The 17712-nt window shown below is 60.9% G+C and overlaps 1 protein-coding gene across 1 annotated transcript in view; it reads right to left on the bottom strand.

Annotated features, from left to right (window-relative positions):
- SORCS2 (sortilin related VPS10 domain containing receptor 2) overlaps positions 1–17712 on the bottom strand; it is a 459215-nt gene that overhangs the window by 4355 nt on the left and 437148 nt on the right. Inside the window, exons 18-26 of the mRNA XM_025437086.3 lie at positions 15727–15898; positions 10853–11039; positions 10470–10603; positions 9452–9575; positions 8094–8206; positions 6959–7084; positions 4295–4394; positions 3603–3705; positions 900–1003 (exon numbers count right to left, since the gene is read on the bottom strand). Of these exons, the coding sequence (XP_025292871.3) occupies positions 900–1003; positions 3603–3705; positions 4295–4394; positions 6959–7084; positions 8094–8206; positions 9452–9575; positions 10470–10603; positions 10853–11039; positions 15727–15898 (1163 nt within the window). The remainder of the gene's footprint in view (positions 1–899; positions 1004–3602; positions 3706–4294; positions 4395–6958; positions 7085–8093; positions 8207–9451; positions 9576–10469; positions 10604–10852; positions 11040–15726; positions 15899–17712) is intronic.

The raw sequence follows: 17712 nt of genomic DNA, 5'->3' as shown, positions 1-17712 counted from the left end.
AGTTTCCCTCTGGGACATGTCATGCTCCTCGTACATTGTGGCCCGGGCTCTCCCCACTGAGAGGTGGAGGCCGTGTTCCCTCCCCTAAAGATGGGCAGACCTTGTGGTTGCCTCGACCGATGGAGCAAGACACAAGTGACAGAGTGAAGGGCGACACGGCGGTCCCCTGGCTGGCTGACTCTCTAGTTGCTCTAGAACGTGGCCACCGCACTGTGCGGGAGCCCCAGCCACAGAGAGAGGCCACGGCAGGCGTTGGGGGCCAGCCCCAGCTGAGGGCACAGCCGACTGCTGAGTCAACTGCCCACGGCCGCGCAAGGAAGCCCCGAGGGGACCCGCGCCATGGGAGACGTGGGTGAGGAGCGCCAGGTGGGGTGTGGCCCAGCCAGCAGTGTGAGCGGGGATGGTGGCCCAGCGTGCGGGGTATGAAGTGCGGCCGGGGTGCCCCGCATGGTCAGGAGCCGGGGACCGCAGGTACAAGAGCGTGTCGTAGACCGTGAAGTGCGGTGCGCAGGTGCTTATGTCCGTGTGCACCAGCTCACAAAACCATCATTTCCAGTGAACAGGACGGCTGGGGGCGTGGAGGGTCACTGGGGAGAGACCCCCAACATCCTGAGAACAGAGCTTCCCCGGACAAACAGCCTCCCCCAGGGGGCTGGACGGGGGGCCGGGGTACGGCCAGACATGGTGCCCGGTGTCCCCAGGCCTGTGATTTCAGCTCCGGTCACCCCGTCGTCAGATGGAGGGGACACGGCACCACCGTCTGCCTGGCCCCGGGTCCTGTGCACTTAGCTGGCCAGAGGCGGCCAGGCGGGGACCCACAGGAGGGTGGGGAGGGGGGTTTTCAGGGCGGGCGTTACCTAGAGTCTGCGAGTCGAGATCATCATCTATAAACTCCTCACCCTGGATGACGCTCTGGACGCCCTGGCTGTGGCTCACGGGGCTCGTCATTTCCTGCTCCTTCTCGTTGTGCATCTGGGCGTACACGGTCCTCCCGGGGCGTTTCCTGCGGGGCAGAGGTGGGGCTCAGGGCACTGGCCAGGCCTCTGGGCCCGGACCGCTCCTGGCTCTCCTCTGCTGCCCCGTCTCTGCTCCAAACCCACCTCCTCTGGGAAGCCCTCCCTCCTGTGAGCCCCCGAGGCCCTGGGCTTCCCTCCCGATGCCTCGTTCGTCTGGGTGAAACCCGGAAGGTCCCTGAGAAGGAGTGGGCTTTCTCGGACGCGGCCCACCAGGCCCAGCCAGTTCTGCACCTTCAGGCCTGTGGGCTGGGCCAGACTAGTTCTGTCCCCTGCGGGTGACTGAGGGTAACCCGTGTCACCTCCAGGATGGAACACGGAGAGAATGACTTGGAGCCTCCAGAACTCACTTCCCTCTGCTGCAGCTCCTGCATCCCGAAAAGGCCCTGCCCCGAGTGGCAACGAGAAGCTAGCCCTCCCAGCTCCAGGGCACAGCACGAGGGAGAGATCGGCCCTTGGTGGCTGTGAGCCTCTAAGCCGTTGGGGCTGTTTGTTACGGCGGCTGAGCCCAGCCCACGCTGCCTGCTACACCACCAGCAACTGACGCAGCTCCCTGGAGCCCCCGGCCTTCGGGCCATTTTAGACCCTAGGGCCTCAGGACCAGCGGGGCATTTCTCTGCTGCCCAGCTTCAGTCTGCTGGGCTCGCCTTCCCTGTGTGACTCAGCACCCTGGGGTGCACGCTCGCCCCCAAACTGTGCTCTGCTGTTTCCAAGGAGACCCCTCCTGCCGTCATAAGCATGATTAGTGACAACCCTGGACGTGCCAGGTGGCAGACCAGCACTTACACCACCCGCCCTGTTCGGGGCACCCTCTGGGCTGACTCAGGCTCCTCCCCATCCTCCTCCTCCCTCTCCCCTCCGCCACCAGGTGCAGGGCTGTGGTTTCCTTCTGGACCTTTTACACCATGTGCCATCACCTGGAGCAGTTTAGGGAACTGCAATCTGGCCCCTCAGGGGGTCTGCGGAACACTGTCAAAGAGGACAGGATTCCTTCCCTCTGTGGCCTCGAGCAGCCAACCCTGCCTTGGACAAAGCCCAGGTGACACCCGTGTCCAGACTGATGTCCAAGGGGGCAGAGAAATGGCGGGGGGCGGGGATGCTTCCAACCCTGCCCCAAGTCAGAGAAGCACCTCACCCGCTCTGCCCTGCAGCCTGACATGCACAGCCCACCCACCCCAGCCCGGCCCCAGCCCATCTGTCCCCTTTTACAGGTGAGGAAGCTGAGGCTGGGGACGGGGAGCTGCCGAGCCGCTCAGGGGCAGGGCAGGAGCTTGGTCCGGGCCCTGTGCTGGGCCGTCCCTCGGTCTGGATGGGCTTGCCCTCGGGGTGAAGGGTGCTCCAGGACAGAGTCACAGAGACCCGGACGGGCAGAGATGGCTGGAAGCCCCTCCTTTCTTGTTTAATCTCTGCCAATACACGGGACGCGGGGCTCCCATGCACACTAGCACGGTAGGGGAGGGGCTGGCAGGACTCGTGCCCTTAACACCCCCGGGGCGGGGACCAGCACGCTCATTCCACAGTTCAGGAGACTGAGGCTCTAACTTGGCAAGACCACACCCCCCGGCCGGTCTCTGTGGGAACCTGAGTGTTGGAATGGCAGGGGACAATGAGGAGGGAGTGGGGTGGGGAGCAGGGACGCCCCTTCACTGAGGGTGGGGTGCCTGGGTGCCTCTGGGTAATACCGGGCCCTCCCCTGCCGTATGTGTGGAGCTCAGCCCGATACCCATGTGCATGGTGCAGGGACAGGAGGAGATGCAGGTGCAGAGCCTTGAGGCTGGGGATGACTCTTCAAGTGGAGACACGGGGACCCCTGCCTCAATCAGGATTAAGTTGTCAGCATCTGGGGACTCCTGGGTGGCTCAGCAGTTGAGCATCTGCCTTCAGCTCAGGCGGTGGTCCCAGGGTCCCGGGATCGAGTCCCACATCGGGCTCCCCGCAGGGAGCCTGCTTCTCCCTCTGCCTGTGTCTCTGCCTTTCTCTCTCTCTCTCTGTGTCTCTCATGAATAAATAAAATCTTTAAAAAAAAAAAGTTAGCAGCCGTCCACATGGCCGACGCAAAGGTGCTCCAGAAATGCCGAGGAGGCAGAGGGGACATGCACCTGCCTCGCTAAGGGTCAAGTGCATCTGTCATCCATCGAAAGACCTGGCTGCTCAGGGGGCCCAGCAGGGGCCTTGGCCGGCGAGGGAGCCTCTCTGTGCCACCGGGAGCGAACACCTGGACTTAGTCCTGGTGGCTCTGCCAACACCAGCTTCGACCTGGTGCTGTTTCGGGGTCAGAAGGGGCCCTGGCTTCAGCACCAGAAATCTGGGTCTCAGGTCCACTTCCCACCTCTGACACACCCCAGTCTCCACGTGGCCTCCCTCGCAGGCAGGGTGGGGCGGAGGGAGATAAGGCTGGGACGCTGGTGGGTCGCAAAGTGGGAGTTGCAGGGGCCATGGGGTCTTGAGCGACCTTCTCCACCTGCCTTGCAGGACTGGGGCCACTGGGAACCCAGCGTGGGCCTAGACCAGTGCCCTCCCCTGGCTGGGAAGCCGCTGCCCAAGGCCCGACCTTGCGCCCTGCCTGCCCCAGCGGCCAGGGAGCCTTGCCTTTTGAACTTGTAGAGGATGAACGCGCCCACCGCGAAGAGTCCGATGACCAAGAGGACCGCCACTGCCCAGTAGCCACCAGTGCCTCCCAGCCTCTGAGAATCTGCAAGCAAAGCAGCTGGAGGTCAGCGGGGCGCCACCCGTCCCCAGCCCTGGTCTCCTTGGACAGGAAGGCGTTTCACACGGTCTGGCAGGTCCTCGGGTGTGGCTGAGGGGCCTGGGAAGCCTCGGGGAACCTCAGCGCCCAGGACTCCCGTTGTGACACACGGGCCCTGGGCTGCCTTCCAGAAGGTGGACAGAATGCCTGTGTGCACTTCTGCTGGCGTGCGGCGAGCCTGCCACATTTCGCGATGGGCACCATGTCTCTACAGAGCACAGAGAAGCTGCTCAGCTGCTGCGAACATTCTTGCCCAAAATAGGAAAGGTCACACGTGTGACCCAGAGAGGACAATCTCACGGCGGGGGTGGGGGCCGAGGTCATCGAGACCCTGAATGTGTAAATTAAAGCCAGAGCTCCGTGTTGCATCCACGCAGGGAGCGAGGCTCCTGGGTCTGACCTGGTCGTAATCAGAGGCGACCACCCAGCCAGGAGGGGCTGTCTGCCCCCGGCCACCCTGCTAATGGTGTCACCTGGGGGGCAGGATGCACACCCACCCTACCCTGCAGGGGCGAGCCCACACCTGGCCCCTCACCTGTGTCTGTGTCCCTCATGGACACCAGGACTCGGACCCCGCCCCGCAGAAGGAAGCTGATCTTCTGTGCCTTCAGCACCTGCTGGATGGCCATGAGTCTCTGCAAGCAGGAAGGGGAGAGTCAGGAGGGTCCTCCAGAACCCCCGGAGGGAGCAGGGAGCTGGGCAGACGTCTGCTCGGACTCTCCAGAGCCAAGGGGTTGGAGGGGCACTCCGTAGGTCTCAGTCTCTTCATCTATAAAACGGGAATACTTGCCCACCAGCCAACTTGCACTGAGAACCTATGATGGGACACAAAGGTGACCCACTTGGGCCTAAGGGCTCCCCTTTTGGTTGGGACCACAGGGTGTGGTGAAGCTGGGGAACCCAGGGTGCTCCAGGAGGCCCTGGCCCTGGCCGTGGTCCAGGAAGGCTTCTCAGAGGAAGACCAAGGACAAGACAGGTGACCCAGGAGGGAGTGACCCCACCCATGAGGGATCACTGTCCCAGGAGCTGGTGTTGCTGGATCATGGGGTGGGAAATGTGGGGGCTTTGCCATTTCGTGGAGGGAGCTCTCCTGGTGCTCAGAGGGGAACCAGCTGCCCCTGTGAACGCTCGGGGGTCATCCCTCCACAGGGCGGGTATAGAGGTGGTGGGCAAGGGGGCCTCCCCTTCTGGGGAGCCTTGAGTGGGACACTCCTGGGGCCAAACTCAGCCTCCAAGCACAGCATTTTAGCACCTGGTGTGCCCTGGGGACGCGGGGGCCGTGTCAGGGAGTGAGACGTCAAGCCACAGCAGCCCTGGCTCTGAAGGGTCCCGGGAGGCACGTGGCCTGGAGAAGATGCATCTCAGTTTCGAGGGTCAACATGAGGCTTCAAAGGAACACGTTGCAAGATGCCTCGAGCCTGCGCCCAGCGCCCAGCCAGGGACAGTGGCCACCGCACTGCCCGTGGCCAGGACAGTCCTGTGATTATTCACCGGCCTCGGGCACGTGGCTTACTCTCAGTGCTCAGGGCACCGGGGCCGGGGGTACCTGTGCCTCCTCTGCCTCCTTCCAAATCTCTCCTAAGTGCCCACCCCTGACTACTGCAGCATTAGCTGGTCTGCTCGTCAACTTGGGGGCGGGATGGATGGGGGTGCTCCCAAGTGAGGGAGGTCCCCGGGGCCAGCCGTGCCTTCCCTATGCTGTGCCGAGCCTCTGTAGTCAGCTCCCCATCTGAGAAGTGGGTACAGTCACTCTCAAGCCTCTGCTGTCCCAGCCCTGGAGACGCTGCATCGGCAGGGGCCGGGGGCTTGGCAGGCCTGGGCGCCCCCAGGTGCAGATGTGGAGGAGGAAGCCCTCGGGGAAATGCTGGGGGTCAGGCCCACATGGTCACGGGTCTGTGGGAGGCAGCCTGGGCGAGGCGTGGAGCGTGGCCCTGCAGCCAGGGCGGCCGTCGGCTCCATGTCCCCTCCATCCGACCTGATGCTCACCCCACGGAGCGCCTCTTCCCTCGCCCGGGGAACGAGGCGCCACCACCCACCCCATGGGTGCCGAGGCCTGTGTCACACCCCGCTCAGCACCGCTCAGCCACCCACACGGCCTCCGAGAGCGCCTGCCCCGTGACTTGGGGGCAGCTGAGCTTCCATTCATCTTTTCTTGAGATAACAGGTACTTTCTTCAAGTGTTCGTTCCTCGGCTGTCAGGATACGTGCAGCTGACCACTATCTGTTTCCAGAACGTTTTCATCATCCCTTAGGAAACCTGGTGTGGGCCAGAACTCCCCGGCCTCTGGCAACCACCTCCGCCTTCTGCCTTCTGCCTCTGCGCATTGGCCTATTCTGGGTGTTTCCCCAAATGCGATCATGCCGCAGGTGGCCTCTATGACCAGCTTCCCTCTCTCCGCATCTTGCTTGCAGGGTTCATGCAAGTGGTAGCAGGTGTCGGAGCGCCCTTCCTCTTCATGGCCGAGCACGATTCCGCGTGTGCGTGGACGCATCCTGCTCATCCCCCCACCCCCACCCACTGATGCACGTGTGACTCCTGCCACCTCTGGGCCACCGTGAACATCTGTGTGCACATGCATGCAGATGCACGGTCTCGGTTCTGCCCACTGCGTGCCCAGGGGCGGGGCTGCCTCCCCATTTGGGGACCTGCTGACGGCTGTGCATGGGGGGTTCCCCCATTTCTGCATCAACCCCAGCTGCCGTCTGCTTCGGGAAGAGTTACAGCCACCCCAGGGGGTGTGAGGCGGCTCCGACGTACTTCGGGTCCCCATCCCAGGCCCCCCACGTGGCGGGTCCGCTCCACCAGATGAGGGCTATTATTATTTGGAAGTTGTTCTGCACCGTGAAGACTTGCTAATGGGATGGGGACTGATTTCTGCTCTGTCCTGACCCCACGCCCTGGGAGCTCTCGGCCCTCACGCTTAGCTTGGCTCCAGGGTGAGCAGCTCCAGCCCCAGAACAGGAAAGGAGGTGGGCACATCCCCCAGGGCTGCGGTCTGGCCCCGGTGCCCTTGTGCCTCCCCAGTGCCTCAAACAGTGACCTTGGAGGCCACCGGAGCCCCAGGAGGTGTGGCCACAGATGGAGGAGGACTGTGTGGGGCAGTGATCGGTGAGAAATGGGCCTTCACGTGGTGATGAGCCCCTGAGACCACTGGGCCGCCAAACCCTCAGCCAGCCCTGCAGGGAGGACAGGAGATACCTTGTCGCTTGTGAGGCTCCTCTTCCTCGTAGGTGTGGGAGGGGGCGGGAGCACGTGCAGGTCGGCCAGGGTGGGCAGTCCCGGCTTTACAACGGTCACCAGCAGCTCCTCGGGGACGCTGGTCTCCTGCGGGGACACATAAAGGCCACTCTGATCTGCTTGCCTTCTCTGTTCCGGCCCTGCGCCAGGGCCCCCAGGACACCCCCTCCCCGCTCTAGGCCCGTCCAGGTCCTGGCCATCTGTCCTGCGAGCTATCCCTGACCCCTACACATCATGGGATGGCCCCAGGACCCTGTAGCATCACGTTCCACCTCCTACCGCCCTCCTGGTCCCTCACTCCTGAGATCTGCCTCCCCCCAGGCTGGGCCTGCCCCCTCCAGTCCACTCCTTGCACTGTGGCTGGGTGCAGGGGAGCAGGCCCCTCTCTGGCTAATGTCCTCCCGGCTGTCAGAGTTCCTGACCCTACAACTCCTTCAACCCACAAAGCCCAGCATACACGGGTCCTCGGCCTCCTGAAAATCCCACTCCAAGCACTTTCATGCAGCAAACTCCTATTCACCCTTCAATGCCCAGGCCAGTATCTGCAGCATTACTGCTGGGCTGAAGGGAGTCATGGCCAGAACAGGCCTCGGCCTCTGACAGCCTTGGATGACTCTCGAGGGCTGGTCTTCTTCTCACTGCAGGACTAAGGCCCTGAGTGTCCTCTGCCCCCAGGAGCACTGCCTGTCTGTGCTCTGAGTTCCCCGAGGGCAGCAGGCAGATGCACTCATCTCTGCCTCCAGTGTCCAGCCCAGAAGAGAAACTCCGTGAAGAAATAAGAATCACATTAAGGAGACTGTGGGCCCTCAGAGAAACTGTGTCCTGGGCACACAACTGGTGCTCACTCAATGTGCATGGACGATGCCAGCCTGTCCCTCCCCTGCAAGCTGGCGCTGCAGCCACGTGTCCCCTAGAGCCAGGGCAGCAGATCCTCCAAGCACCAGGGGTGCCAGCCCAAGGCCAGGTCACAGAGACTGAGGCCGCCCACCCCGCCCTGGAGGTCTGGCCCCTCCCCTCCCCCTCTGCCCCCCTCCCCTCCTCCGGGGCACACGCCCACAGGTGCTGGGAGGCTCTGGCGCTGGCTGGCCGGGAGCACCTTGGAGAGCAGCCGGGTCACCACCAGGCCCACGTCCTCTCTCCACTCAGGGGTGTTGGGATTGTGCGCATCCAGGTCCTTGGAAAACCGCAGAGGCACCACCTGAAATTGGTCTGAAAAGAGGCAGAGACGGGAGAGCCGGTCAGTCCTGGGCAGCGTGGCTCTGCCCCCACAGGAGGCCACCCAGCCCAGATGGCCCGGGACAGCCCTGCGGTCGGGCCCCGTGGTCCACTTTTGGAAAACAAGAGTCCTCCTTGTGCCAGTGGCTGGGCAGGGCCCACCTCACTGACTGGCACCTAGTAAACGACCATGACAATGCTGCTGACAACCATGATGATGAACACACCGGTGCCCACCAGGGAGGGAGGGCCTGGCACACGCACCATGAGATCTGCCCCATGCACTCTCAAGGATGTGCATACTCCATCCCCCAGGGATCCACGGACTTCAATGGGCTGGTCTCCCCACCAGAGTAAGAGTCCCGCAAGGGCAGAGACCCCACATTTCCCTCACGTGTCCTGGGGTTCCCAGTTCAGAGGCCCACTCCAGAGCCACTGGTGGTGGTGAGCAGGCCCTGCAGCTGGCAGGCTCAGAGCTCATTGTACTCTGTCCATGTTCCTCCCAGGTTTCTCACTTGTGAAATGAGGGGAGGCTTTGCAGGGATGAGCGACCAGAGGGCTTTTGTGACCAGAGAACTCGGTGTCTCACAGCAGGGGAGGTGGTGATTATTTCCAAGTTCTGGGCTTAGACCCCTGTGCACACATGTTTGTGAACAAAGGAACAGCCAAAGGCAGGCCTGCTGAATATTTGACTGATGGCTGCTGTCCACAGGAGAGGCTGTTCTCAAAGCAAACAGGTTTTATGGGTGTGATGGGGCCAACAGCATGCTGGGCGGGAGCGAGTGTCTTCCATCCTTAGGATTCGATTCATTTCCTATGGTAAATGTCCCCTGTGAAGGAGCTGGGGGCCCCAGTGAGCGCCAGGAAACAGGATGCAGATTCAGAAGGAGTCTCAACAAAGGCTGTTAGGGGCTCAGCTGACAGGCGTTGTGGGAGGGGTCGGGCTCCAGGGAGACATCGCTGGGTGACCCTGACAAGTGCCTAGCCGCCCCCTCGTCTGTGCCATGTGAGGCCCACGGGTGCTACAGGACACAAGGACGCACCCATGCTCATGTCACAGAGAGGGGAACTGAGGCCAGAGAAGCCGGGGAGCGTCAGAGCCATGCTCACTGACTCCTCTCTCTAGCCTGCGGCTGCCTGCATCACCAGGGTGTCTGCGGCTTATGCTCCCTGCATCACTCGAACCCGAGGCTCCTGTGAGGGATGAGACATGCTGCGTGACCCAGGGAGGGGACTCACCCAGCACGCGGACCACCTTGGAGTCCTGTAGCACTGAGTTCCCACAGGCCGCCTGCACCGTCACACGCACGTCCCCCGTGTCTGCAAACCGCGTGGTCACGGAGTTCTCCAAGGACAGCAACGGCTGTGGGGGCCGGAGCAGGGGTCAGGGCCAGGGTGGTGGGCGGTCCCCACGCAGGACAGCGGCCCATCCGCTGCCCAGGGCCTCACTGAGCACGCTCACTATCCCTGCCCTGGCCACAACACGGGGCAGCACCGGGGGCACGGGAGCCCCCCCCGAGCCAGCAGCTCTAAGGCAGTCCAGCCTGGACCCAGCACCCCAGTGTCCCCTTCTTCCAGGACCTGCCCGAAGAGCTGGGCTGCAGGTAGCTGAGTTGTGATTCAAACCCAGAGCCTAGTGCCTTCCTCACCCTCCCCATTCCAGAGAAACACAATCTGGGGCCTCCTGCTCCTCCCCACTGGGCCCTGTGTCTGGGCCTTCAGGCGCTGTTGGGGTCTTTCTGCTTGGGGTGCAGCCCATTGAACGAGCGAAGGATGGCCCTCTGTGGGTCCCCAGGGTGCCTGGGCTCAGACCCTCCAGCCCTCCCAGCAGCTACCATCTGTGGCTCCCCATTGCTTACAGAGTATGACCCAGGGCACTGGGTGGGGCTTCTGACATCAGGTCCAGCCCCAGAGGTCCCCTTCTCCATGAAGCCTTCCCTGACCACACCAACACCCAGACTAGAAATGGCCTGATCATCCCTGGAGCTCACGACACCTCCCCTGTCCCCTTCTCGTGACATGTATCACAACTCAGGTCACCTGATTTGCTCACATCACTGTCCCCAGGAAAAGGCAGGGTCTGGTCCACTTTGTCCCATGTCCGCCAGACTCAGACCCAGCCAGGGACCCGAGCAGATGCTCAGCAAGAAAGGCCGGCGTGTGCGTGCCCCGATGCCACAGTGTCATACGCTGTGTCCTTCTGCCCAGGCCCCGGGGCAGCGCCCTGCCGCCCACTCCCATCCGGGGGCCAGTGTACCTGCAGGCTGCGGCCGATCCACCAGTAGAAGACGGTGAGGTTGGGGTTCAGAGGCAGCAGCACGGCCGTGAGGTTCACCTCCTGGTTGATGCCAACCACAGGAACCACTTCGAGGTGGAGCGCCTGCAGGGGGGCTGCGGGGGCCCGGGAAAGGCCCGGCTTAGAGGACGTCGGGGCGCTGGCCACCTCCGAGGGGGCTCGTTGGTCCCCGCCAACTGCATCACTTCCCCAGCCTCGCCGGCAGCCCCACCTAGAGCCCTCGGGCTCGCCCTCCGAGGCCTGGGGTCCTGTGGCAGCCCTGGGGGTCTCCCGCACTTCCCCGAAGACTGGGTTCTCTCTGCCCCAGGGGGTGGCTCGTGGCCTCAGAGGGGTGACAGACTTACAGTTGACGTGGATGAAGAGCACGGCCTCGTCGTGGCCCGCCACGTTCTCCGCCCTGACGGACACGCGGTAGACGCCGGGGCTCTCGTAGCGGTGCCGGATGGGCTCCTCGGTCAATGTGAGGTTCACGTACACGGCCTTGAAGCCGTCCCCCAGGTCCACCTGGTACTTGGTGGTCAGGACATCACCCTGCAGGAAATAGCACGAGGCCACCGAGGAGTGACCGGAAGGCGGACGGGCCAGCAGCGAGCGGCTCAGGTGCTCGCTCTTCCCCCCAGAAGGCGTGGGCCCCGGGACCCCGGGAACCTGCCTCGCCCTTGGGGTTTCCGGCCCGGCAGGCAGGGCTGCGGGTGGCAGGCAAGGCCCGGGAGCCGCAGAGATGCACGGGGGTGGCAGCAGGGCCCAGGCCCGGGCCACCTGGCTGCAGAGGGGAGCAGTCAGGGCAGCTCACAGGTGCAGGGAATCGGGGAAGGACACGGGAAGCAATATCCTTCCTGGCTTCACAGCGAGGAAGAGTCCTCATGCTGTACCTCCCCGGCCCCATCGCTCCTTCCTGCCGCCTGTCCCTGTGGGAACACCCCGGACCCCACTTCCTGGTGACCCAGAACAACACAGGAATAGTGCTGACCACTTAGAATCCTTTCATTCTGCACCTGCTGAGCCTTAAAACCCGAGGAGAGTCCTTTCCCATGAATCGTGCTCACTTAACTTGCCCCACAATTACGGGGACTGGGTGATCAGTGTCTGTGCCCCCAGGTCCACGTCCCCCAGGAGCTCAGAAGGTGGCCTTCGCTGGAAATAGGGTCTTTGCAGAAGCGATTGGTTACGATGTGGTCACGTCGGAGCAGGATGGGTTCCCATCCAGGGGAGGGGGCTTGGGACACAGAAGAGACGGCCACGTGACGACAGGTGGAGACCATGGCGACACAGCCCTGAGCCAAGAGACCCTCCTCCCACCCCTCGGAGCCGCCGGTGGGAGCCAAGCTCTGCTGATGCCTTAATTTCAGACTTCCAGCCCCCGAAACCGGGAGAGAAGCATGTGCTGCTTTATGCCTGTAGCACGTGGTCACTGGTGACAACAGCTTACTCCCGTGGCATTCTACGGTCCCCATGCGCTGGGCTAGAGCCCGGGGACTGCCGGACTCACCATCCAGTGCTCCTGTGGAGCAGCCCCTTGGAGGCCCCTGCGGCTTCAAGGAGTACATGGCGCCACAGCACCCCTGGGGACCCCGAGCTCCTGCCTGTGGGCCACTCGCTGGTGCTCGCTGAACTATTTAAACACTTCGCTCGGTTAAGATAACTTGTCATTTCTCCCCCTGGTCAGAAAGGAGTCCAGTGGCCACGCCGACAAGCAGCAAACACGAGAGTGGAGAAGAGATCTGTCACCGTCACCCCACCCCGGCACCCGCCTTGCTCTGTGTGCTGCCGAGCACTTTAAGAAGACGTGGACATCTTATTCTGAGACCACCACCAGCTCGCGTGGATGTGTAGGGACCGAGGCAGAGATCCTGTGTGTCCCGCACCGCATGCCCAGTGCTGACACCTGCCGGAAACCAGAACGGGCCAACTAGGATACAGACATGGACACCGCTGGGGGGCAGGGCCACCGAGCCAGCGCTGCCATCACACCCCTGACACCCTGGCAGCCACACATCCATCCGTTTCTGCAACTTTGTCATCTCACGAATGTCCTATAAATGGAGCTCGACAGCACAGAGTCACTGGGGTTGCCTTTTTCTCATTCAGTTTAATTCTCCGGAGACTCACCCAGGTCGTGGCTCGTGGCAGGAATCTGCTCCTTTTCACGGGGAGTAGTGTCCCAAGCTGTGGCTGCACCACTGTCCAAGCAGACACCCCTCCGAGGACATCCGGGTGTTCCCGGTTCCCAGCATTTCTGCAATAAGCTGTGGTGGGCGCTCGCGGGCAGGGTTCCGTGTGGACACAAGTCTGCATTCCTCCGAGACAAAACACCCAGGAGCGCACTTGCTGGTTGTGTGTTTAGTTTTTTGAGAAACTGCCCAAGGGTTTTCCAGAGTGGCGGTACCATCTCATCCTCCCAGCAGCCATGTAGGAGGGGTCCGGCTTCTCCACATCCTCACCAGTGCTTGGTCGGGTCGCTGTTTCTTACTTTGGCCATCTCATAGGTGTGCAGTGACACCTCACTGGGGTTGGATTCCCATTTCCCTAGTGGCCAGTGAGGCTGAACGACTGCCTATGCTCAATGGTCACCTGCTTGTTGTCTGAGATGAACCGTCCCTGTGTCCTTTACCTGTTTCCTAACCAGGTGTTTTCTTTCTGCTCTTGACGTGTCCTGGGTACCAGTGGTCACTGGATGTGTGCTGGGTAAATATTTTCTTCATGGCTTGTTTCTCACCTTCTGCAGGGGGTCTCCCTCAGAGCTCAAGCGTCCCACCTGGATAAAGTCCGATTTGCCAAATTTCCTTTATGGATGATACTTTTGGTGTCTACACACGCCTGGCCTGGCCCTAGGTTGGCATATTTTCTATCTTTTTCCTGGATGATTGATAGTTTTCTACTTTTTAAAAAAAGATTTTATTTATTTATTCATGAGACACAGAAAGAGGCAGAGACACAGGCAGAGGGAGAAGCAGGCTCCATGCAGGGAGCCAGAAGTGGGACTCCATCCGAGGGCCCTGGGATCACGCCCTGGGCCGAAGGCAGGGGCTAAACCGCTGAGCCACCCAGGTGCCCCAATAGTTTTCTACATTGACCTCTGTGGACCTCTGGGGTCCATTCTGAGTCCATCTGTTACCAGGTGCGAGGTTCCTGCCGAAGCTCATTATTATCGGCGCTCCATCCCTCCACTGGGATGCTTTGGCTCCCGTGTCAGGATCAGCTGCACATTTCTGTGTGGCTCTATTTCTGGGCTCTCTATCAGCCCTTATTTTTAATTCTTAGATACTCACAGAACTTGGCCCCCGCCCCAGATCCAGCACTTTCCACACGCAGCTTGGCCCCTGAGTGAGGGTGGGTGTGACTTGTGTGTCAGTGTGCAGATGCGTGAGTGGCTACAAGGGTGTGAACACGTGGCGAGAGTGTGCCCGAGCCCCTGTGTTGGTGTATGAGAGTGTGAGTGTGCGCCCATGTGTGCATGTCCACCCCAACAGGGCTCCCACACTCTCCCGACCTCTACGAGGAAGCCAGCGGCCTCTTCCACACAGAGGTGTGCAATGGAGACATCTCTCACAAGAGCATCTCTGGGGCACTCCCCTCACCTCCAGCGGCCCAGGCGTCTGCAATCCAGGCTGGGCCCGCAGGGGCGGGGAGGAGGCTGATGGGCCTGTCCTGTCCTGGTTCTCGCTGAAGAATTCACCCAGATGGGAGGCTCTAGGGGGCAGCAGAAGGCCGTTCTTCTGGGAGTCTGTGCTGCAACTGGGGCACAGTTGCAGGGAGTCCACTCTGAGGGGCCAGGGGCCCCGCCCCCAGAGGGGGGCATCGCACTCCCCAAGGCCAAGATGCTGCTGTGACAGATGCCTACCCCCAACCCCAGGGCCACCCCTGAGGCCCCAAGTAGGAGTCTCAGGGCCAGGCTCATCAGCAGAAGGGACCAGAAGTGGGTGAGACCCAGGGCCTGCCCCAGGCTCAGCCCAAGTCTGGAGGCCACAGACCAGGCGTTGTCCATGCAGAGTCCCCAGGCCTGGGGCCCAGGGCCAGCTCTGTCACCTGTTGCTGTGTGGTCTCAGGTGAGTCACTGCATGTCTCTGAGCTGGGGTTTCCCTGGCTACAGATCGGGTGGGAGGAGCACACTGGGGAGGCTGGGCACATGGGCGCTCACCACACATACAACTCTGCGTCCTCTGGCCTCAGTTTCTCTGTCTGCATGAGACCAGGGTCCCTGCTTTGCAACAGCAAACACCTCTGTCATCATCACCCCACCCCACCTGAAGGACCTGTGCAAATAACAGGTTATAAAGCTGAACTCGCTTCATTTCAGCTTATTTCTTAACCCAAAACCCGAGTGCGCAATAGAGCTGGGTGTGCAGACGGCCGGGGATCCTGGGCAGGTCTCCCTCCAGGGGCGAGTGGGCTTCCCTTCCCTGCTCTCCCATCGCTTTGAGTTTGGGAAAGTTCTTCTGAGTTCCGTTTCTGGATGTTCTACGGTGCCTCTGTTACTTCCATACTCAGAAAAATAACTTTGCTGTGTATTAATTTCAAAAGACTAAAAGAAAATGCAAAACTTCGAAGCTGTTACCTTGGGGGGAACAGGGGGTTTTGGTGGTATTTATATTCTCGACATTTTCAGGCGTTTTTCAAATGTTCTATCGTGAGTATAGATTCTTTTTTAAGTCAGAAGAATGCGTAATACTTATACTAAAGAGAAGACGAGAGGAAGCATAAGATTGGGAGGGAATTCACATTTTTGTATCTATGACATAGAAATAAATCTGTATCTATCATCTACCTACAGGATTTATCTTTGGTTCTGGGATTATAAGTAATAGTGGTTTGTCTTTTTTAAAAAAAAAACTTTCTCCTTTTCTGAAGATTCCAGATTAACTAAATCAATATAATTAGAGGTTTAACGCATTGCCGCCCACAGGAATGAATGAATCTTGGAAGCGTCAGAGCCCAGTAAACACACACACCGCCATGTGCGGAAGGGTCCTCGCCTCGTGTGCTGGCTGCACGGTGACCCTCCCCACCCCCGTCCATATTCCAGTCCTCTGAGGTTTGGATCCCATCCTTACGAGGTGACTTGGGCCCCATCTTACCCACCCACTACCCCCCCGGCTTGGAAAACGCTGGCCTGGATGATTCTGCTCTAAACCACCTGCAGGCAGAGGGGACACCCACCCACGCCCGTCCCCTGCCTGCCCCGCGGAAGCGCCCAGCGGGGACAGCACACCGAACTCACCTGCTCCTGCCGCACCGTGAACAGGACGTCCTCTCCGGGCCGCACGGCCACCGCCTCGCCGCGGATACTGATCTGCAGGCCCCGGGGCGGCGTGAGCGGGCACTGCAGCTGCGCTGGGCTCTGCCGCGGGTCCACGCCGCCCTCACACACGTTGGACACCACCTTCCGGTACCTGCGGCCAGAGGGCAGGTCAGGGTCTGCAGGGACGGCGGCGGAGGGCACAAGTCCCGCGGCCCGGGGGACTCGCTGCCGGCGAGCTGTGTCTCTTGGCTGGCGGCCTCCCCACGGATGCCTGGCCTCCTCCTAGCCTCCTGGCCTCCACCTGGCCCCACCGAGGGCCATCGCTGCCCTGGGTCGGACAGAGCTGAGAAGCCGGGCTGGGTGGAGGGTGACCAGTGATGGCAGGGTCTGCTCCCTGGCTGGCTGCTTCCCTGTGTGGTCACAGTGCTCAGGACAACCCTAACACCTGCTGTCCTTGTGGCCGAGGGTGTGACTGGGCACAGCCCACATGCAGGGGCCTTGCAGAGAAAACTGCCCAAGACTGGCCGGGGCTCAGCCGTGGCCGTGTGCCGACACGCCCCCTCGGGGCTCCCTTCCTCACCACCCCACCAGAGGACACCTGATCCACCATGTATTTGCTGGGGATGGGCTGAGCACGCACAGCCCCTGCCCTTGCCGGGGGACCGCCCAGTGCGAGAGGCGGACTGCATCGCTCTACAACCCCCATGAGGTCAAATCACCACTGACAAGCTCTGGGAATCCGTCCCTTCAGCTGAAGCCAGAAGGGCGAACAGGAAGCAGGACCGGCGTGGGCAAAGGTCCTATGGTGGGCAGCTGGAGACAAAGTAGGGAGCAGGGCTGTGAGGAGGCCGGATAGGGGTTCGGAGGGCAGAGACCGTGGGCTCTGATGAAACTTTTAGGAGACCTCAGGCAAACCACGGCAGGGACAGCATCATCTGACTTGCCACTTGTGAAGCTTCCTCAGGATACACCGGGACTCTGTGTCCCTAAAACTAGCATCACAGCCAAAGTGCCTGGTTCTGCCCACGTCCCTAGGCCTGGTGCCCCCTCCTGCCCCCAGAGCTCAGCCACTGAGTATACGTTCAGGGGTTTATCATGCAAAACACATTGGACTAATTTAGAAGAAAATACATTCTAAGAGCTACTCCCACCCAGAGCACCCTTGTGCCCAGAGTATGCTCATGGTATGACGTGCAACCCTTCACCCTTGATGTGGGTGCTGGCTCTGACACGTCAGACAACAGTCTGCTTGCCAAGCCCTAGTGGGTGCATCAGAGCGTCTGCTCTGGCTGCTGGATGTATGGATGCAGGGATGGATGTGTGGAGGGAAGGATGGAAGGGGGATGGATGGATGGAAGGATCAGGGTAATGATGGATGGAAGGATGGATGGATGGATGGATGTAGGTGAATGATGGATGGATGGGTGGAGGATACATGGATAGATAGATGATAGGTGAACGATGGAAGGATGGGAGGAAGGATCGATGGATGGAAGGATGGATGGATGGATGGATGGATGGATGGATGGAAGGGGAGGGAGGGAGAGGTGATGGGTGAATGGATGAAAGGATAGATGGATGGATGATGGTGGTTGAATGATGGAAGGATGAATGGATGGACAGATGGATGGAGGGATGTGGGTGAATGGATGGAAGGATGGATGGATGGATGGAGAGAGGGAGAGATGATGGGTGAATGATGGATGGAAGGATGGAAGGATGGAAGGGAGATGGAGGGAGGGAGGGAGGGAGGGAGGGAGGGAGGGAGGGAGGGAGGGATGATGGGTGAATGGCTGGCTGCTGGCTGGTGGAATTTACACTGCTGAGGCCAAACCCTGCAACATCTGGCCCTGCTCCCTCAAGCTCCTGCTGCCCTGCTCCTCCCCAGAGGAAGTAATGGGGATGTTCTAGTAAGTTCACTGATGTCTTCTTTCATCTCAAAACTTCCTCAACTAGAAGCAGAGA

This window comes from Canis lupus, chromosome 3, assembly GCF_003254725.2.
Source record: "Canis lupus dingo isolate Sandy chromosome 3, ASM325472v2, whole genome shotgun sequence".
Lineage (NCBI taxonomy): Eukaryota > Metazoa > Chordata > Mammalia > Carnivora > Canidae > Canis > Canis lupus.
The sequence above is the reverse complement of the archived record's forward strand: the minus strand, read 5'-3'. Positions and strand labels throughout refer to the sequence as shown.